The 22,614-nt window shown below is 42.2% G+C and overlaps 1 protein-coding gene across 3 annotated transcripts in view; it reads left to right on the forward strand.

Annotated features, from left to right (window-relative positions):
* The first annotated feature begins 14,009 nt into the window (after nt 1–14,009).
* The window catches only part of PPM1A (protein phosphatase, Mg2+/Mn2+ dependent 1A), a 46,205-nt gene continuing 37,600 nt past the window's right edge, over nt 14,010–22,614 (forward strand). Inside the window, exon 1 of one of the 3 annotated variants that reach the window (XM_059182242.1) lies at nt 14,010–14,293. In XM_059182242.1, coding sequence (XP_059038225.1) covers nt 14,095–14,293 — 199 coding nt within the window. In that variant the 5' untranslated portion in view covers nt 14,010–14,094. Of the gene's footprint in view, nt 14,294–17,319; nt 17,754–18,455; nt 18,545–22,614 lie in introns of those variants that run through there. The other 2 variants (XM_059182243.1, XM_059182244.1) reach the window with 2 other exon arrangements.

Consider the following 22,614-nt stretch of genomic DNA (forward strand, 5'->3'; position numbering starts at 1 on the left):
ATTGCTGGGTCATAGGGTAGTTCTATTTTCAACTTTTTGAGGAACCTCCATGCTGTTTTCCAGAGTGGCTGCACCAGCTTGCATTCCCACCAACAGTGTAGGAGGGTTCCCTTTTCTCCACATCCTCGCCTGCATCTGTCATTTCCGGACTTGCTAATTTTAGCCATTCTGACTGGTGTGAGGTGGTATCTCATTGTGGTTTGGATTTGTATTTCCCTGATGCCGAGTGATGTGGAGCATTTTTTATGTGTCTGTTGGCCATCTGGATGTCTTCTTTGCGGAAATGTCTGTTCATGTCCTCTGCCCATTTCTTGAGTGGATTATTTGTTCTTTGGGTGTTGAGTTTGGTAAGTTCTTTATAGATTTTGAATACTAGCCCTTTATCTGATAGGTCAGATATCTGACATATTTTGCAAGATATTTTGCAAATATCTTCTCCCATTCTGTCAGTTGTCTTTTGGTTTTGTTAACTGTTTCCTTTGCTGTGCAAAAGCTTTTGATCTTGATGAAATCCCAATAGTTCATTTTTGCCCTTGCTTCCCTTGCCTTTGGCGATGTTCCTAGGAAGAAGCTGCTGCGGCTGAGGTTGAAGAGGTTGCTTCCTGTGTTCTCCTCAAGGATTTTAATGGATTCCTTTCTCACATTGAGGTCCTTCATCCATTTTGAATCTATTTTTGTGTGTGGTGTACGGAAATGGTCCAGTTTCATTTTTCTGCACGTGGCTGTCCAATTTTCCTGACATCATTTGTTAAAGAGGCTCTCTTTCTAACATTGGACATTCTTTCCTGCTTTGTCCAAGATTAGTTGACCATAGAGTTGAGGGTCTATTTCTGGGCTCTCTGTTCTGTTCCATTGATCTATGTGTCTGTTTTTGTGCCAGTACCATGCTGTCTTGATGATAACAGCTTTTTTTTTTTTTTAAGATTTTATTTATTTATTTGTCAGAAGGAGAGAAGGAGAAAGCACACAAGCAGGCAGAAAGGTAGGCGGAGGCAGAGAGAGAGGCAGGCTCCCTGATGAGCAAGGAGCCCGATGCTGGGCTCGATCCCGGGATCATGACCTGAGCTGAAGGCAGCGGCTTAACCCACTGAGCCACCCAGGCGTCCCATGATGACAGCTTTGTAATAGAGCTTAAAGTCCGGAATTGTGATGCCACCAACTTTGGCTTTCTTTTTCAATATTCCTTTGGCTATTCGAGGTCTTTTCTGGTTCCATATAAATTTTAGGATTGGGACGCCTGGGTGGCTCAGTTGGTTAAGCAGCTGCCTTTGGCTCAGGTCATGATCCTGGCGTCCTGGGATGGAGTCCCACATCGGGCTCCTTGTTCGGCAGGGAGTCTGCTTCTCCCTCTGCCTCTGCCTGCCATTCTCTCTGCCTGTGTTTGCTCTCTCTCCCTCTGACAAATTTAAAAAAAAAATCTTTAAATTTTAGGATTATTTGTTTCATTTCTTTGAAAAAAATGAATGGTATTTTGATAGGGATTACATTCAATGTGTAGATTGCTTTAGGTAGCATAGACATTTTCACAATATTTGTTCTTCCAATCCATGAGCATGGAACGTTTTTCCATTTCTTTGTGTCTTCCCCAATTTCTTTCATGAGTACTTTATAGTTTTCTTCATAGTTTACTTTATAGGTTCTTTGCCTCTTTGGTTAGGTTTATTCCTATGTATTTTATGGTTTTGGGTGCAATTGTAAATGGGATTGACTCCTTAATTCCTCTTTCTTCTGTCAGGGAACTGTATTTTTAAAAAGCTTTCCAAGTGAAGATGATGCTCAGTTGGTTTTCTGTACTAAAATGCCATTATTAAATTAGATTTGAAAATATCTCCTAATAGCAGTAACAAGCAAATTAAGATCCTAAATAAGTAAAGTATATGCCCTAGCTTCCTGTTGCTCTTGTAACAAAGTACCATAAACGCAGTAGCTTCAAACAACATAAATGTATTATCTTACCATTCTGGAGATCAGAAATAATAAGATCTGCCCGTAAGGCCATGTTCCTTCTGAAAGCTCTAGGGAGGAATCAGTTTCCTTGCCTTTGCCATCTTCTGGAGATCACCTAACTCCTTGGTTTGTGACCCTCTTTCTTCATATCATTCTGACTTCTGTTTCCATCATCACATCTTTTTCTCTGACTCTACTCTTCCTGATTCACTCCTGTAACGACACTTGTGATTACACTGTGCCCTGGGTAATCCACGATAATCTTCCTACCTCAATACCCTTCGCTGAATGCCATCTGCCTTTTCCTTTTGCCACGTAAGGTAACACAGCTGCACGTTCCAGGGATTAGAGGGGCACACTTTGGTGGGACAAATATAGATAGATAGATAGAGAGAGAGAGAGAGAATTAAAGAAGAATTATTATTGTACAATGTTAATGGGCCACACGCTCCCTATTTACAACTCTGGACTCTTTAGACCTATCTACATTCTGATAATCTGTTAAGAAAATTATAAGTAGCAGGGCACCTGGGTGGCTCAGATGGTTAAGCATCTGCCTTTGGCTCTCTGGGTCGTGGGATCCAGCCCTGAGTCAGACTTCCTGCTCAGCAGGGAGCTTGCTTCCTCCTATCCCTCTGCCTCTCCTGCTCATGCTCTCTTTCTCTCTGCCTCTAGGTCTCAAATGAATAAATTTTTTAAAATCTATAAAAATAGGCATGCCTGGGTGGCTCAGTGGGTTAAGTCTCTACCTTCGTCTCAGGTTATGATCTCAGGGTTCTGGGATTGAGCCCCGCATTGGGCTTTCTGCTCAGCAGGGAGCCTGCTTCCTCCTCTCCTTCTGCCTGCCTCTCTGCCTACTTGTGATCTCTGTCTGTCAAATAAATAAATAAAATCTTTTAAAAAAATCTTTTAAAATAAAAAAAGAAAACTATAAATAACAAACCTGGAATAAACTTGCTAGGAGTTGTATGTCTTCAGAAAAGAAGAGAATATAATCTCTTTCAGTCCATTTTCGTTTCCAAAATTATAGACGCCCCTGGGTTTGGGATGTTACATACAGTATTTCTCTAACTACTTCAAAAGATGTTGTTAACTTTTCAAAAATGTATCAAGATGAAACTTATTTTTAGTTACCATAACTTTAAACAAATATACCACATATATTTAGGGACACAGAGAGAGCTGTGTTACAAAAACATTTTTAAGCATCATTGCAATATTGTTAGAAGTGATATAGAAATCATGGGCTTAGATGCCATATTAGTTATCAATTGCTGCTTTAAAATTACCCCCAGAACTTTATGGTTTAAAGCAACAAACTCATCTTACCTCACAGTTTCTGGTCAATTACCTGGGAATGGCTTAGTTAAGTCCTCTGGCTCAAGGTTTCCCACGGTCTAAAATTCAAAATGTTGGCCAAAGCTGCCATGACCTCAAGGCTCAACTGGGGATGGGTCCTCTTCCAAGCTCATACATGCTGTTGTTGGCAGGATTCTGACAGGATACAGTTTCTCCAGACTGTTGGACCAAGGGCCTTGGTTCCTCACTTGCTATTGGCTGGAGGCTGCCCCTAGTTCCTAGCCAAATGGACCTCTCTATGGAGAAGACAGCTCACACCTGCCAGCTTCCTTCATCAGCACAAACAAGCTGGAAGGAGAGACAGAGTTCTAGCAAGACAGAAATGATGGTTTTTGCAACTTAATCTTGGAAGTAACAGCTCATCACTTTTGCCACATTCTGTTTGTTAGAAAGGAGGTCTAGCCCATACACAAGGGGAGGGAATTACAAAACCATGTGAGTAGCCGGAGATGGAGATCATTGTAACCATCTTAGAAGGCTGTCTACGTTAGATGGCTCTGGGATCCTCGCCTTCTACTTCTTTTTGACTTCCCCCAACCCCTTTTCCCTTAACTGTGGCTGCTAGTCACACTGGATTTGTCATTACTACTATGGGAATGGATGCAACAAGCTCTTTGAAATAATCCTGCTATTTCTAATATGTTTTTTGATGCTGACAAACCCTACAATGACTTCCAACTCTGAGCATAATGTTAAACCTCCATGATCACTGCCTTCCATAAATCACTGGCCATGTGACTCAATCTCCAACCATCCCCCACCCCTTCCCATAGGTTGGGCTAATCTCACCCACTTCAAAACCCCAAATGTCTAGTCTCATGATTGGTCTTTCTGGCATGGTCAGCTTAGATCCTGAGTCATCACGTTTGTTTAAATTATGAAAGGTCCCATTGTTAGTCAACTAATTAGCATAAACTATCAGGAATGTGATGAATAACAAAGATACTCCTAGCACTTGGGATGTTCCAAGGTTTTAAAGGCTACTTCCCAGGAACTAGGGAGAAAGGCCAAATTCTTTATTACACAGGTTGTCGACTAAAATACCTACACACAGTCTCTGCTTACACCATGGTAGTATGGTTTCAAGGGCAAATGTTCCAAAAGAGAGAGAACCCATAGGGAAACCATATTGCCTGTATGACCTAGCCTTGGAAATAATGCAGTGTTGCTTCAATCACAATCTATTTGTTGAGACAGTTTTAAAGGCTTAACTAAGATTAATGGGTAAAGAGATGTATCTTCCCCCACCTTTTGATGCAACAATGGCAAGGTTTGGAAAAGGAGAGGTAGAACTCAAAATATGAGAGGGGTCTTTTTTGAAACATAAAATCTGACATAATCACCCAAGTCTAAAGTCCTCCTGGACCCTTACAACATCTTTAACAATTTAGTCTCATACTGCTTTTCATCCCTGGTATCTAACTACCTCTTTATACTTTGCTTCTAATCTAGTTAAAAGAGTCATGCCCATTTCGAAGATTCTGGGCAGAGCTTTCTCCCCACTGAAATCCAACTGAATGCAAATTCAACCTATCCTTCAAGGAATACCCCTATTGTGACTCTATGAACCAGAGAGAAACCCCAATTTAAACTGGCTTAACCAAATAGAGAATATATTGCCTCAAGGAACTAAACACTCCAGAGGAGAAGTTATCTTTGCACATGACCCAAGAAACTCCAAACTCTCAGCATCCTTACTGCTAACAACCACAGAGGAACAGGATGTCTTTCTTCTAATGACTCCCAAATGATTCCTAGGATTTACTCTAATTGGTCCACTTAGGTCATGTGCCTAAACTTGCACCAGATTCTGGGGTCAGAGGAAGAAATTCTATTGAGAGGAAGAGGTTGTGGTTCCTAAAGAAATGTACATTACTGGTACCAGAATGTGGAAGAAAAAAAAGTTCAGTTCCAGAGTCATGGTTTTTTCATTGCTAGAGTAGTAGAATGTTGAAGATGGAAGGAACTGCAAGGACTATTTGACTCAATCCCTTCATTTTACATATGTGGAAGCTCAAAATTCAGAAGGATGAGATGACTTGCCTATATTGCATACAGTGGCATAGCATCAGTGCCAAAACTAAAACCCTGTGATCTGACTCCCCAGGCCACAGGGTCTTTGAATAACCTGATGCCTTAATAGAGCTAGGATTATGTTTTAAACTTCAAATTTGCATTATAAAAACCAGCAAGCTTGGAGTCACATGGTGGTCAAATTCATCCACTCACTTGTTCTATGAATTTGGACAAGTTACTTAACCCTTCTGAGCTCCCATGTCTCATTCATGAAATATAGTAAAAACAGCTACCTTGAAGGGATATTGTTGGGGTTAAATTAGCTATTGTGGAAATAACGATTCTAACAAAAAAGGAAGCACTCAATAAATGGTAGCCATTATTTGTGTCTCTTGCCATGTTTAATGGGATTTAACACAAATTATGTTTTTATTCCAACTTGGTATTTGACTAACAATTCTTTTCGTAGGTGTGGGGGTTGTGATTTACATCATCTAGAACATTTTATTAAGTCAATGAAATTTCTTACCCTTTAACAGCTCAAACAAATATTAATAACCAAAAAGGATCTATCTAATCCAAATTCAATAGAGTTACAAGTAGCATTTCATGGACTTTTAAACACCCTTTTGTAATGCTGCCCTTTAGAATCTAAGTACAGGACAGAAATTTTAGTTGTCAGTTCCATGTGTTTCTGTATTTTGGTTTTTGCTTTTGAATTCAGGCAGGACTGACATGTGATGGTGCATTTAGTGATGACAGTCCAAATACTCTGACTGCCTTTAGGGCAATGTTTATGGGCACATAACCCAGATATGATACACATGACTCACAGGCCATATAAATCACTGGTATTTTATATCAAGCCAAGATTTTTGGGGGGGCCTCCCATGTTTCAAGTACTCACATCGTTCCCTTTAACCTTCCCATACTTTTGTTGTGATTGACAACACAAAAGAGCTTTGTATGTCTTGCCTACTTGGACAAAGGTCAGTAATTTTACTGACCCCCACCTCAAGATATACATATGGTTCTTTAAAAGTACAGATCCATATATTTTATTAAATACTCTTTTCAAGAACTTTGGTGGCCATAAATGTAATTTAAACAACAAAATATTTCTAATTTTTATACATATATTTGTTTATTTATTTATTTATTTGATGGAGAGAGAACAAGCAGGGAGACCTGGAGAAGCAGGTTCCCTGCTGAACAAGAAGCCTGACACGGGACTTGATCCCAGGACTCCCGGATCATCACCTGAGCTGAAGGTCGACACTTAACTGACTGAGCCACCGAGACGCCCTAAAAGATATTTTTAATAGAATTGATATACATATATCAGAGTCTGGTAAACAGGAGGTTTGCGATATGCTATAGCAACTATTATTTGCATCCTTCTCCATATTTAATGTTATTTGACACATTGTAGGTTCCTAATCAGTACTTAGTTTTGAATGATGGATTATTTTTCCCAATGATAGGTGCTTATGATTTATATCAGCTAGTGCACAGGCTGAATTTGTCACTATTGGCAGAAATTGTTTGGTTCGCTAATGCAGAGATCATAGATTCTACAGGTATAATACAATAGCCATAATAACTTTTATTATGAAATATTTCTTGGATATCTGCAATGTACTAATTACAAGATTAAACATAAAATTAGTCATGGTTCTTTTTCAAAGGCCTATTCTGGCCTTTAGAAAAGGCCTTGAAGATTACCAATATATGACCTTCAAATTAAAGGACGAAATCTCAGGAGCAAATAAGAAGACTAAACATGTGAAGTACTTATCTTTTTTTCATTGGTCCATGAGTGAGATTGAACCTAGATATGGCAGTGGAAGAAGTAGAATCATCTTTGATTTATTGAGGTCTTTACCGAGTACCTTCCTAAATTTGCTTTACCCTACCCCACTAATGCATGTCAATGCAACTTGCTTCCCATGTATTAAAATTTAACAATCAAAAGATCTAAAGATTTTCATATTAAAAATCTCTGCCTTAGGTAAGGACACTTAAACTACTATTCTCACTGGATAGCACAAGATCTAAATAACTAGTGGAATTTTGGTCTTCAGCCTTCAGATGTGTGTTAGGAGAGCATTAAGTAGGGAGGGAGAGGATAATAAGGTTCTTGGAGAGTATTTTTGAGGGAGGTATTCACCTGAAATTGAACCACTTGAATGTGGGTCTATCTTACCTACTCTTAATTTAGCCTTTCCTACAAGGTACTCCTTGCTACATTTTAGTATACTAACCAAGAAAGGTTACATGATGAGTCATTGGCAAAAATATCTAAGCATCCTTCTCAGAAAATGAAAACAGAAACTCCAGTAATAAGAGCTCTCTAGAAGACCTCATTCCTCTCCACCAATATGTAATCATTTTATGCCATTTAAAGCTGAAGACTAATTTCACTTCCTCTTCAAGGATTTATGAAGCTGACATGAAAGGATTTTTCTACTTTCACTTTTACTTTTCTAAAATCTCTTCTCCATATTGCAGCAAGGGCAAAACATAAATCAGATCACATCATTTCCCTGCATGAAAACCTCCAGTGGTTTTCCATCACACTTAAATATATATATATATATGCTTGCTGTGGTCTATAGGCAACTGCCTACATAGCACTCTACATAGCACTCTGTCCCACCTTGACCGTGCCCCGAAAATTCCAGAGTTCTCTCCATTCCTTGACATGTCAAGAGCACTCCCACCCCAGGGCCTTTGCTCTTACCTGGGTCTTCCTTTAGATGTTTACATGGTGGTTTCCTCGGTCATCCAGGCCTGCCCAGCTGCCACCCCTATAACAGGCTTTCTCTGACCAGCTGCCGTAAGGTAACCTTTCCTTTGTTCCCTCTCCCATCCTGCTGGACCACACCATAATTTGCTCTACATCTTTTAGAGTATTTATTCCTCTGTAAGAATCTTGTTTGTTTTCTGTTAACCCCAAGTAAGCTCTATGAAAACTGACTTTCTTCTTCACCAGCCTCTAGAACACTGCTTGGCATTTTTGAGGTACTCAATACCTTTATCTTTATCGATTAGATAAAATGCATGATGGTGACTCAAGTCTGTAATATAAAAATTGCAAACATTACAACACATAAAACATAGGGTTTGGAAATTACAAATACTGTAACACATAAAACATGGGGTTTGGAGTCCTTCTTTTAAAGCAGTGTAAGAACAATTTAGAGTTTAGGTTCAGAACCAAATGGTCACCTCTGGGTGTAGATGGCATGAAGTGGAAATTCACTTAAAAAGGGTCGGCAGTGGTGGGGGTGACAGAATCCTCCAGGAGAGGACCCTTGTCATAGGTCACACATACATTCCCACAGGGCCTCAGTAAGCCAATGGGCTAGATGTCAAAACAAATCTTGAAAAGAATAATTTTAGGGGCACCTGGGTGGCTCAGTGGGTTAAGACTCTGCCTTTGGCTCAGGTCATGATCTCAGAGTCCTGGGATCAAGCCCCACATTGGGCTCTCTGCTCAGCAGAGAGCCTGCTCCCCCCTCTCTCTCTGCCTACCTCTCTGTCTACTTGTAATCTGTCAAATAAATAAATAAAATCTTAAAAAAAAAAAAGAATAATTTTAGCCGTACCTATGCCTATGTAGGCCTAGAGAAGGGACAAAATATTGCATGGATGTGTCCAATCATTTACAATGTGTTATTATTAAAAATATCACATGATGTGCTTTAAAGTCACAGTTACATTTTCTTGCGCCACTGCTATTGGGCCATGTGGCATGTTGATTATTCCTGTGTTCCTGATGAAGAAACCAAGGCTGAGAGAGGTTAATGACTTGTCCACAGGATAAACAGCAGAGATAGGCTTTGGAATATCCTCTTTGGCTTTAACATGTTTAAAATATTAAAAATGATTGTTATGAATATCTTCAAACAAAATGAAGTTTTTGCTACTGCCTGTCGTCATACCGACCCGGGTCTCACACTTACCATGGACCCGCCTGGCAGGCTCTATAGCTGTCAGTCTTCAGGCTAATCTGAATTCTTCCTTCTACCTGCTACTTCTCTACAAAGAGGCCTCTGCCATGTTTGTACCAATGGCGGGGTGCTTTCTAAAAACCCCTAGGGTGGCCGTCAATGGTTGTTATGCTGGTTTTTGTCTTGCTAAGTAGGATTTGTAAAGAATCAGCCAAAAAGAAAGGACAAAGTTTTAGGAAACAGGAGGAGAGAAATTTTTCATGAGTGGAGAGGGCAGGAGAATGGAGTTTGTGACAGCTGCAAACAAAATTCTAAGATAAGTGATGATTTTATATGGAGCTTGAGAAATATTTCGCTGTTCGATGTGCTGTGTACTTATTTTTCCAAGACATCTTCAGCAAGGGCACCATTTTTGGACTTGTTCTTTTTTTCGTGGATGGGAAACTTCCTCAAGAAGAGAGAAAGACAGCGCAAGAAGGCCCAGTCAGCTTCTGGGACTGAAAAAGCAGTGACTTTGGACTCACGGTCTCAGGTCTGCAAAAGAGCTCTTTTTCTCTGCCTTAGGTTCCTTTTCTGTAAAATGGGGGGGTGAGAGAGAGAGAAGGGAAGGATCTTTGTTTGCAAAGTTGTTGTGAGAATTAAATAACACCCATAAGGGGCCTGGTATAGACCCTGGCATATTCTAGTCCCTGTTGATTCCCTTTCCCTCATATTGAACTAGAATTGTGCTCTCTGTAATCCCCATGAATTGGTTCTTGTTCTACTTTGCAGAACCTGATGGGATTCTATCACCTTTTTCATGTGATAATGCTCTAGTCTGTCTAGAGCTTTCAAGAAAAGAAAATGCGTAACAACGTCTCTGAATCAATAGCTCTCAAACCTAAAATGACTTCATTTTTCAATTACTGTTTTTACTACCCAATTAAAAACACTTCTAAGAAAGAATCAAGATAAAGATTAAAAGTGAATCTACATACAGAACAAATCCTTCAAATATCAAGGGATAAGGTAAGTATACACCTCACCTCATCAGATTTTCTAAAGGCAAAAGATCTAATTTGGTAATTAGCTAACCTTCCTGAGCACTCACTGGGTGTCAAGGATGTACCAGTTCTGCTGTATTTGGTTGCTTTTAGCTACAAATAACTGACTACAAAAATAAAAGTGGCTTCAACAATGAGAAATATCATCCACTCCCAAAATAAATTCCGAAGTGTTGCAGGGATGGCTCAATGGTTCAACAATGTGCAGGACCAACCTTTTGTCATTATTCACCTTCTCCATGTTACACTCGTTCTTTGCAAGATGGCTCAGAAGTTGCAGCTCATACATAGATGTAACAGCATATGGTTGAAGAAGGCATTGTCTCTCGGGTGACTCTTCTTATTAGGGAGGAAAATCTTTCCCAGATCCATCTCCCAAGACTTTTCCCCAAGTTCCATTGGTCAGAACTGCATCATGTACACATGCCTTAAGCCAATGCTTCTCAATTTTTTCACATCATGACACAAACAGAAAGAGAATATTTTTATGACATAGAGGGGTACCTGAGTGAGGTTGCTTGTGGCCACACAGGACAGTCTCAGGTTGCAGCAGCTGATCCTCACTCAAATATTCCAAGGGCTTAAGGGATCAATACTTTGTCACATTGCTAACCCATTCAGGACAAACTAGTGTGTGCTGGCACATGGATTGGGACACTGTGCTCGAGGCTATGAGGGAGACTGGGAGAGCATTATCCATATACAAACTGTAGTGAGAGAGGGATCTACCAGTGAGAAGGAAGAAGAATATGATGGTCAAGGGCATCTCATCTATTCTAAATCTTACAATACAGTGAGAGGAAATACAATTGACCTTTGAACAATGTGGGTTTGAACTATGTGTCCACTTATTCATGGATTTTCTACAGTACAGCACTGTAAATATATTTCCTCTTCCTTATGATCTTCTTAATAGCATTTTTTTCTCAAATTTACATATGTATAATACATAAAAGATGTGCTAATCAATTGTTTATGTTATTGGTAAGACTTCTGATCAACTGTAATCTATTGGTAGTTGAGTTTTGGGGGGGGAACAAAAGTTATGTGCTGATTTTCAACTGCACACAGGTCAGTCCCCCTAAACTCCTGCCATGTTCAAGGGATTTGAACATGGAGAAGGAAACTGAGGCTAATGATCTAAGTGACTTACTTAAGGTCACAGAGCCAGGAAGTGTCCCAATTGTCATAGCAGATGCAGATCCAGTGGTATGCTGATAAATGTTTAACAGCCAGCTTTCCAAATGTGATTCTGGCATGCCTCTTGGTTAGTATTTACGATAAAACTAAAACAGCAAACATGTATATAGGTACTTACTTGTCAATGATGTGAGGGCTCCTTTGCTGAACTGGATGTCCTGTGCCATTCACCATGTCACAGCTATAGATACAACACACTTTTTAAAGTTGGATCTGCTTTAACAGTTTCTCTGTCACTTTCTTAAGTCTAGACAATTAACGAAGCCTAAGTCAAGCCCTGTCTGTGGCCCTTGCTGATTTCCATGGTGTAAATATTCCTTTCATAGCCAATTTCAAGCCACCAAAGTGAAGTCACTGAATACAGCATTGAGAAGAAATGGGCAGTAATACGGTATAGAGAATTTTCACCAGACAGGCACAATATATGTAAGTAACCTCAAGAGCACAAATAATAATAAAATACATTAAAATAGTTTGGAAGTGATGAGTTTTTAAATAGACATTAGCTTTGTTTAAATTTTATTTAATTGGAAGTTTTATATAATTTAATTTTTCATAACTATTCTGTTTAACAGCTGGCAAAATTCCTGAAAAAAAATTTTTTTAAGATTTTATTTATTTATTTGACAGACAGAGATCACAAGTAGGCAGAGAGGCAGGCAGAGAGAGAAGAGGCAGCAGGCTCCCCACTGAGCAGAGAGCCCAATGTGGGGCTCGATCCCAGGACTCTGGGATCATGACCTGAGCCAAAGGCAGAGGCTTTAACCCACTGAGCCACCCAGGCACCCCAAAATTCCTGAAAATTTAATAGTCGGCTCTCATGAGCTAGCAGAAGGCAGTTCCATACACCACTGTTGGCTTGAAGTCCATGTGCTTCCCATGGAGTCTCTTTGCTGCTTTTATTAGTGACGTGTAAATGCTAGAGATGATCTGTAGCAGACAGGGAAGAAACCTGGGTACTAATGATTACTTCTGGTGTCCCTGTGTTGTTGCTACCTGACACTCCATTTTCTCTTCTGTAAAGGGTGAGAGCAACAGTCCTTACCCTGCCTACCCATAAGGGATGTTGTGAGGATTAAATGGCCTGCCCTAAGTGACAGTGCTTTGAAAACAACACAGCCAGATAGAGGAAAAGGCCTTTATCATGGTGTTCATTTCATCACTGGTTCTCAACCAGGCCACCGTCATTAAGGATGAAAATGTGTTGTAGCTTTCAAAGATATGGTTTGAGATCTTCTCTAACGTCTATAGTAGACAGTAAACACCCAGAAAAATTGTCCTTGAGAAGTCCAAATTTTTGTTAGTCTTCCCCTGCTCAGAGTAACTATTTTGGAAGAAAAAGGATTCTTTTTACCCATTTCTAGCTGCTGTTGGGTTGTCTGAGGGGATCACTCCCTCGGGTTGTAAAATGCTTTTTATTTTCAATAGCGGATAAAGGTCCTTTAATTTTTAATTTTGATTTTTCAAGCTGCTTTGCTTTTGGGGCCAGACCAATTCACTAAGTTATTTGGCATAGACCATACTTCTCTGCTCAAGCTGGTTTCCTAACAGTGAATTGGATTAAGTATCCCAAATATCCCAAGTTGAAATTCTAAATGTGACCGTCTTTATAAAATATATACCTTGCATTTTCTGAACTTCTCTTTGGTCTGTAGACAACTTTTCTGCCAAAGCCTATCCTACATCAGACCCTTTGCTCATGTTGATCCCTCTGCCAAGAAAGCTTTTCCCTGATTCTTTGCAAAGTTGACTCCTTTGTACAAAGGGCTTGTCTGAACACCTGTTTCAAGTCATGTCCCCAATCTATGTCCTTTAGAGCACTGATCATAATCTTTTTTTTAAAGTTTATTTTATTTTAAAGATTTTATTTATTTGACAGAGAGAGAAACAGCAAGAGAGGAAACACAAGTAGGGGGAGTGGGGGAGGGAGAAGCAGGCTTTCCACTGAGCTGGGAGCCCAATGGGGCTCCATCCCAGGACTCTGGGATCATGACCTGAGCCAAAGACAGACGCTTAACCAACTGAGACACCCAGGCGGCCCGCACTGATCATAATCTTAATTTCCTTATTTGTTTGCTTCTTCATCTATATCCCTGATTATAATATCGACTCCTTGAGGGTGGGACTTTTTGCCTAGTCATGTCCTTATCTACGACCAGCCCAGCATCCAATAACTATCTGCTGAACAAGTGAATTTGCCTGAAAGGACCTGCACCAATGTCATGGGGCTGTCCATATACAGTTCTCTTGAGGTGAGACCTACTCTGAAGACTCCCTAGGACTTGGCCTATGGTGTTCATGGTGACCCACATTTCTCTTAAAAGGTCCAGGAGTCGTCACAGGGACAATACAAGGCTGCTAGTTTCCATCTGCTCCACCTGACAGAGCTGCCTCAGTGATGTCACACAGGACAGGATTTTCTAATCCTTTTCATTCTGTGACAGAACTTTAAAGACCTAAGTTTCTCGTGACCCTAAATGGTTGGGGGAGGGGGGGAAGGATGGAGGGAAGAGGGCCAGGGTGGGGGGCACACCCCCCACCAACAAAATTAATTTGGGGCTCTATCCACTGAAATGTACTACTTCAGGAGAAAGTGGGTAGCAGAGGCTGTAATTTGGACTAAGCTAGGAAAAAGTGAGAAAAGAAGAATGGGGAAAAGAAGGACAAAGGGGACTAAGAAAGAACAGAAGAAAGGGAGAAGAGTGATAAGGAAAAAAGAGAGAAGAGGAGGCCATATGAAGAGGATATTTGGGAAAAAGACACGTGGAACAGGTAGTGAAGGTGGAGGAGGCTGGCAGAGTTGAAACTCTGTTCTGCTTGGCTCTGTGACTCTTGAGTAGTGACTGACCTCAGTGTGAAAGGGTGAACGGCTCAGGTGAGGGGAATTCTCCAGTACTCCCTGGAGGGATCACTTATATTGTTGACATTTATTTTGAGAGGCCTAGGCCAGGCTGTCTCAAGGGTGACCCTCCTGGATTGATTCACAATAGCAATTTGGTAACAAGTAATGTAACCTTCACTTTTAACTGTGATTATCGAGGAAAAGAGGAGAGAGTATAGCTAACCAGATTAAGCTTCCTCACCTCAGCCTCCTCCTCACGCCAGGCCTCCCAATTACTAAGCTGATAGCACACAGTTAAATTCAGGACTTGAAAGCCAGTCTATCAGAAAATCCTCCTCCTCTTTGGTGATTGAAACATAACTCCAAAGCAGAGCATGATAGTTTTACAATATACCTGTAAGAATTACTAAATTACAATTATGAGAATATGTTCTCACTGAGGTTTCACAGAAATTCACTTTGAACAACGCAAATACAGGTAGGAGTCCCCCTGTAGTTCAAACAACAAAAAAAATTTTAACCCTCTTTTTTCAATGTCCTTTTCTCCTTTCTAAATAGTTGGGTTTTGCCTACAGCATAACATTTTGGGAACATAATACTTAATATAATAATAAGGAAGGGAATGTTATAATATCAAGCATATTTATTCAGACAATATTAAGATACCTTCGTCCCAAACTTGAAAATGTTACCTTATAACCCACGAATTTCCTAGTTCATACCAAAATGTCCCTGCAAACTGTATCTAGAAATGAGAAATAGTAGGAAGGTACAGCTTTATCAGTAGTCTGTGGCACACTGTGCAGCCTCCTTAAAAGTCTCTTTATGCTCTTATTTTCTATCCTTCTGCCTTTTCTGCTATAATTGACCCAGATTCTCTTACAAGTATAGAACAGAGAGACAAAGATATGGAAGCCTAAAGGAAGGAAGCAGAAAGATAAGCTAGTCCTTCAAGTTCTCTATTACTCTCTACTTTCATGGACTACCCAGGCTCTGCCTTAGGAATAAGAAAGTTTGCTTTCCAAGGGCACTTCAAATAGTGGTTGCCTCTTGGGCTCTTTAATTTCACAATTGTAATGAGTCCACCAGCATGCTAATCATGCTGTTACTTGTCTTAAGTATTAAGGATTTCAATACGGCACAGTTTCAAAGATCTTTGATCTAATTTCCCTCATTTTGGCAAGCGTAGGGAGAAGTAATTAGGAAATGTGTCCTCAGATGATACTGGGACCAAGTGCATAAATGAATTTTATTTTCATGTTGTATATCTGGAAAAGATCCATCTTCCTCTTACTCTAAGAAATTCTAACGCCATAGATATTGGGTAGATTGATTTTTGGGTTTCTCGAAGAATTGGCCAGCCAGTCACTGTTTGGTGAAACTATTTTATCCTGTTGTCAGATTCCAGGCCTAAATGTGAAAGGAACACAACTTCCAAAAAAAGTCATGCAGAAAAAATTGGAGATGGCTTTCACAGCTTCAAAAACAGCTAAGTGTTTGCTGAATGACAGAAAGAATAAACAAATTGCTTTTGATCTAAGAGTTGGGGCAACAAAGTACTTTTAGGATATACAAAGTAACAGGGTATAAATTGCTACAGTGAGTTCCTGAGATAAAATAGAGAGGCCTCATCGCAAGTTTACCTCTTTATTGGCCAGAACCCAACTTGACTAATATTTTCAGGTGTTCTTTTTAAATTACTTGCCTCCTGCACTGAACTATTTGGGTTTTTCTTTATGCGACTATTTTTTAAAACACGGATTTTTCTTTTAAATTTTTTTTTGCAGCCAGTGTGGTATAGGTCAAGTCCGTGAACAGGTTAAGTCTCTGACGAGAGAGGGAAAGACACCCCATCCAATGGGAAATCGTGCTGGTGATGTACTGCTCCCAGTTCCGATTCATTGGCCGCCTAGGGTTGTCATTCTATCCCGGCGTCTGCAAACAGCGTGGGTCGGTTTTCTGTAGTCCAGCTAGCTAAACTGGATTTTGGCCGCCTGCATATGTAGTTTCAATTAGGTTCACTTGATCTCTAACTCTTTAGAAGCAGCTGTTACGTTTCTGATTATTCTCAAGAAAATCTTGTGTTCCTTAAACCTTGCAGGAGGTCGTTGGAGGTCCCCTGTGACAGAATCACGTGACTAACATGTGCAAATAAATACAATGTGGAATCCCATGAACTACGAATGGAAAACGTGCCAGAAACTCAGAACATGTGCCCCGTGCGTGTATCAGTTGCACTCGCGTGTGGGTGGGTGGTGGTAGGGTGTTGTTGCCCTTCGGGACGAGAGGTGTGTGGTAGGGGCACCTGCGTGAAGCTCCCGGGGTCGCTGGCTAGGGTGGCTCCAGAGGCCTGGGGCCCCGGAAGAGAGGGGGTCTGGCGGCTGCCTGGTGCAACAGTGCGTTCTAGCCGCGGCCACCGTGCGGCAACTAGGCCGCAACTGCGTCCGAGAGAGGTCGTAAGCACGGGGTCGGTCTTCCAGGTTCTGAGAACCGCGTCTTTGCAGGGAGTGGGGTGTGTATTTAAGACAAGTGGAAGCGCCGGGGCGGGAGGAGCCGACGCCCTAGGGGGAGCTCCCGAGTCCCCGCTCGACGGACTGCCGGGTTTGGAGAAGCTCTCGAAGTCCGGGACTCCTTACAATCACGCACCCTGTCCAGCCCCCGAGCCGGGGGCATAAAAGCTCCAGTCCCGGTTCCGAACCGGGATTCGGATGTTCCCTTCGGCCTCGGCCTTGGGCCGAGGGGGCTGCGGCCAGAGTAGCAGGGTAGGGCAGTGATGTCATCTGCGGCTGCCCCTCCCCCGCCTGCTGGCCCTCGCCGCAGTTCCTGCCCAACGACATCCGGGTCTCTGCAGCTGCTCCGCCGCGCCGCAGCTGTAGCGGCCGCCGAGCCCGCTGGGCGGGGCGGACAGAGGAGTCGGGGAGGGGCCGCACGGCGCCTTCGTGAGCGCGCCTGCGCGGGGACGCGCTCAAGGCGGCGGCGGCGCTAGGGGCGGGAGCGCGCGCGGGAGCGAGGGAGCAGTGGTCTCGGCGCCGGCCCGGCCCGCAGCTTCGGGTGCTCCCGCGGCTGCAGCGCCGGAACGGGTGGTTGGGGAGGGGGGGTGGGGGGGGCGCCAGGCAGGTGGGGCGCGAAAGCGATGAGTCTTCGGCTCTTCCTCCTCCTCCTCCGGGACCCGCTCTCCGCCTCCCGCTCCAACGCCCGGATGATCTGAGCCGCGAGGGCGCCGAGAGCCGGGGGCCCGGACGCAGCCCGGCTCCTCCCCTCCTCCGCCCCCTCCCCCGGCCTGACCTGGCCGGCAGCCGCCGCGGTGACCCCCTTCCAGCCCCCTCCCCGGGCGCCGTCGCCGCCGCTGCCTTGGCCGACCAGGGACCTGCCCGCCCGCGGCTGCTCCGGGTAAGCGCGACGCTCGGGCCGAGGGCGGGCGGGCGGGCGGGCCTGCGCGGCGGCGGTGGCGGCCAGGCCTGGGCCTGGGGCCTGTAAACAAGCCGGGCGTCTGCCCGGGCGCTCCCGGGAGGAGACACGACAACTCCACCCCCTGGCCCGGCCTCCTCCCCGAAGCCGGGCGGCGGGCCGCAAGGGGTTAACGCTCAGCGAGGGCGGTGGCGGCGGGGAGGCGGGGGCGGGGTGTTGGTGGCGGCGGCGGCGCGGGGAGGGGGCGCGACCCTCCTGCCGCCGACACCCGGCAAGTGTTTGTGGCCGCGGCGCGGGCGAGGGCCCCAGGGCAGCCTGGCCCGAGAACGGCGGGCGGAACTTTTCCCGAGCGAGGCGTGGGGCGTCGCGGCGCCCCCTCCCGCAGGGCGGCCAAGGGCTCCAACCCCTGGGAGGGAGGCCTGGAGGAAGAAGGGGGTAGGCTTCCTTTGGACCGGACTTGGCCTCGAGGCTCCAAATTCTGGAGGATTTGCTTCAGGGGTCTGAGCTGAGAATGAGGCTCCTTAAGAACTCAAGTCGGTGATACCTCCAGTCCATTCATTATTAAGGCATCGAACAAATCCATTGAAGTAAATCACACTGATTTCTTGTATTTTTAGCTGTGTGAATTGTGTGATGAACTTCTTAGAGTTTGGTGGTTGAGGTATGGTTCTGTTCTACTTGTAGATTTAAATATTCTCTTGAAAGACAGCTGGCTGTGGAGAGCCTTCTACCAACCGCAGTTTAGATACGTTTTGAAAATTTCATCACCTGAGGTATTTTTCCTTCTCCCTTCTCAAGCACCGCATGGTACTTACAAATCCACAAAGGTCATACTTAAGTTGTCCAAGCCAAGAAATACATGCGCCGCCCCCATTCCCACCCCTGAATTTTCTGCAGGTTGCACTAATGAGCATAATGAATTTTAAGAAGTGATTGAGAGAGTGATGGGAGTTGTAAAAATCAATGGGATATAGGTATTACTTCCCAGAGTAGGTGATTTTGACATTATTGAAAGAAATTAAAAATTTCAAAAATTGTTCTGGAGGAAGAAGTCTTAATCTTTTCATACTTGCATGGTGGAATTTTAAACACAATCAGTTTTTAGATGCAAAGAGCTCTGAAGAGTAAGGGGGTATTTATTTATTTAAATGGTACTCTGCTGAGCCATAGGGGTTCCAGAGCTCATAGGAGTTCGGCAGCAGGGCTTACTCCCCAGTTCCTCTTCAACTGGAACAATTTCACTATTATAACTTTTATATTTTTTACATATTGGATCTTTTACAAATACTGTATTTCTGTAACACTTTACAGATTAGATGATTAGGAAAGTGGTGACCCACCCCACCCCTATTTTCTAATCATAGATGTTACCCTTGGTTTAATGTTTTTAATGTTTCTTTGTCAGTAAATAAGTTGAAGCACAAAGTAACATTCCTTGCCTGATGTTGTAGTTCTGTTCTTAAGTGTGACTCTTGTATATCTGAATAAACATTGAATCATGTAGAGATGATTACTTTTAAGCTGCACGGTGCTGCAGTGACACATTATTGAAACCGTAATGAGAAGTGCACATAGAAGTTACTGAAGACATTTTTGATTTCATATCATCAAACATTTTTCACATTAGTGAAGTAATTTGTTATGGGAGAGGTATATAAGAGCAGGAAGTTTGGCTAGCTACCTCAGTATATATTTGCAAAGTAACAGGGTTGAATGCTAGTCGTTAAAATGAATGCTAGTCGTTAAAATGTCTTTTTTAGGGGCACCTGAGTGGCTCAGTTGGTTAAGCTTCTGACTCTTGGTCTCAGCTCAGGTCTTTCTTTATTCCAGTGTTGTGAGTTCAAGCCCCTCCTTGGAGGCTATGCTGGGCATGGAGCCTGCTTTAAAAAGGTGGTTTTTTTTTTTTCTTTTTTGGTGGAAATTTACATAAATTTCTTTAGACATTCTTTTTTTTTTTTTTTAAACACAGGTTGTATTTTTTTATATTTCGGTTTGAAGGGCTAGAGTGATGACCATAATTACAGTATAACCTGTTGAAGGGAACATTGTACTCGGAGATAAGAATTGTTTAGTCATGGCTGTGCTCCAAAATATCTGTGTCCATGGACAAGTGCTTTTTAACCCTTTGAGTCTCAGTTTACAAATCAGTAAAGCATAGTGGTATACTGTATTATCAAATGCATGGCCAGTTACTAAATTTTCTTAACTCAGTTAACACTGTCTATTCAGTATGCCTTGACCAAATGCCTAGAATATGTTAGGCACTTAGAAGTTTCAGTATTCTAAATCTGTATGTTATTTAAAAGTAAGTGTCTTAAAAGAATTTTAAGTTGATAATTGATCTTTAGGGATGATACTCCTGTAGATAGGCTTTATTGATTTTTCTGTTGGGATTGGGAAGTCTAGAAAAACTCTTGGGAGGAAGAAGGATGGGGATTCCACAAGAAATAAAGGGTAGGTGAAACTGCAGGTTTGAACAAACACAGGACCTTTCATAGTTTGATGTGAAGGACATTATATGAACACATTATGAAGATGTTTCTGTAAGTTCAAGCTGGGTCTTGCTTATCTTGACTTGTTAATAAACCTTTGTCTGAAAATTTGTTTCCTAATGCCTAATTTTTTTCAAAGAACTCTATAGCAACATCATGTTGTCACATGGTAAACATTGCTAAGCAGTTACCAAAAACTTACAACAGTCTTTGAATTTGTTCAGATTATACCAACACTATTTATTATAGTAGCTAATAGAATGTAGAGCTGATTTTGGCTCAGCTGTGAATGCTGATTTATTTAATAATTTAAAACTGAAGACTGATATGTCCACAGGGAGCTTGTTGTCCCTGAAATGCTCACCCATGAGAGCTGAATTAATTTCTTAAAGTGTAAATCTGTGATAATTAGAGGGTGATATTTTGATGACTCCCCCCCCCCCCCATGATTATCTAACTCTTGCCTAGGCACCTGACTCTTGAGTGGTACTGTAAAATAATCTAAGGATTACTTTCCATCCTTAGATCAAAGAAGGGAGGCAGCCAAGTAAGAAAGTCGGCTGAAGTGGAGTCCTATAAGAGTTAAACAAGAAGTGGGGCTCCTGGGGCGCCTGAGTGGCTCAGTGGGTTGAGCCGCTGCCTTCGGCTCAGGTCATGATCCCAGGGTCCTGGGATCGAGTCCCACATCGGGCTCTCTGTTCAGCGGAGAGCCTGCTTCCCTCTCTCTCTCTCTCTCTGCCTGCGTCTCTGTCTACTTATGATCTCTCTCTGTAAAATAAATAAATAAAATCTTTAAAAAAAAAAAAAAAAGAAGTGGGGCTCCTGCATGGCTGTGTCAGTTAAGTCATAATAATCCCAGGGTCCCAGGATAGAGTCCTACATGGGGCTCCCTGCTCAGTGGGTAGCCTGCTTCTCCCTCTCCCACTCCCCTGCTTGTGTTCCCTCTCTCACTGTGTTTCTCTGTCAAATAAATAAATAAAATATTTTTTTTAAAAAGTTAACATAAAACAAGATGTGGCCTGTGAAATATGTGCACCTTGGGTGAGGGGAAGGTGTGAAGCAACTAGATAAAATTTGCACCCTCCTGTACCTTTGATGGTAACTTTATGCCAGAATGTGTTCTTTCATTTAGAATAATGTTGGTGACAGATTTTTAAAATTCAGTTACTTCATTTATTATTGCGCTATTAGCCAAGAAATTCCCTGAATTTCTAGCTGGGATTATTAACCACCCTTATATAAAAGAAGCTTGGGTTAAATTTATATAAAAATCAAAAGGTTGATTATATTCTTTTGCTGGCTTTTTTTTTTTTTTTTAAGGTTTTATTTATCTGACAGTGAGGGATCACAAGTAGGCAGAGGCAGGCAGAGAGTGAGAAGGGGAAGCAGGCTCCCTGCTGAGCAGAGAGCCCCCAGGGCTTGATCCCTAGCCCAAAGGCAGAGAGGCCTAACCCACTGAGCCACCCAGGAGCCTCTTTTGCTCTCAAATGTACTTCATATTACACAAGTAACAATTTCATATTTTATTGAATCTACAGAATTTATTCCTTGCTGATTTTGACCTTTGCATGTCCTAGCTATCTCTGTACAACCTAGATAATCTCTTTACCTAGCTTTTCTTTTGCTGAGGCAAGTAGAAGGAGCTAGAGAAAGGAAACGATTAAGAGAGGTGAGCTTCTGAATACCTTTATCTAAAATGTAGTAGACTTTAGAATTTTTTTTTAAAACTGAGAGAAAAGTGGTAGATCTTATTGTGTATTAGTAAAGTAGACTACTGATACTGTGTTTACGAAATTAGAGATGTCTTAAACATTCCTTGAATAATAAGAGAGGGAGCTTGAGTTTTTATAATGCTAAATGTTTATTTGGAATCCATTGACCAAGTTTATGTACTTACTATTCGCATTTAGGATCTGGATTGAAAGAATTTTTGTAGGTGATAAGATTTGAATTAAAATCCTATGAGAACAAACTACTTCTAGATAAAGACATAGTGAAAGTGTATATATTTTTTTAAGGTTTTTACTTTTTCGACAGAGCAAGAGAGGGAACAAAAGCAGGGAGAATGGGAAAGGGAAAAGCGGCTTCCCACGGAGCAGGGACCCGGTATGGGGATCGATCTCCGGATGCTGGGATCATGACCAGAGCCAAAGGCAGACACTTAACGACGGAGCCACCCAGGCAACTGAGCCACCCAGGCGCCCCAAAGTCACAGTGTATTAACCATTTGTCAGGCTTTAATTTTCCCCACAACCCTCTAAAGTATATGATGTTACTTTTTTACAAGTGAAGAAATAAAGACTCAGAGAATCTAAGTTAACATGCCAAGATCAGAACTGTGTAGATACGAA

Source organism: Mustela lutreola, chromosome 7 (assembly GCF_030435805.1).
Source record: "Mustela lutreola isolate mMusLut2 chromosome 7, mMusLut2.pri, whole genome shotgun sequence".
NCBI lineage: Eukaryota > Metazoa > Chordata > Mammalia > Carnivora > Mustelidae > Mustela > Mustela lutreola.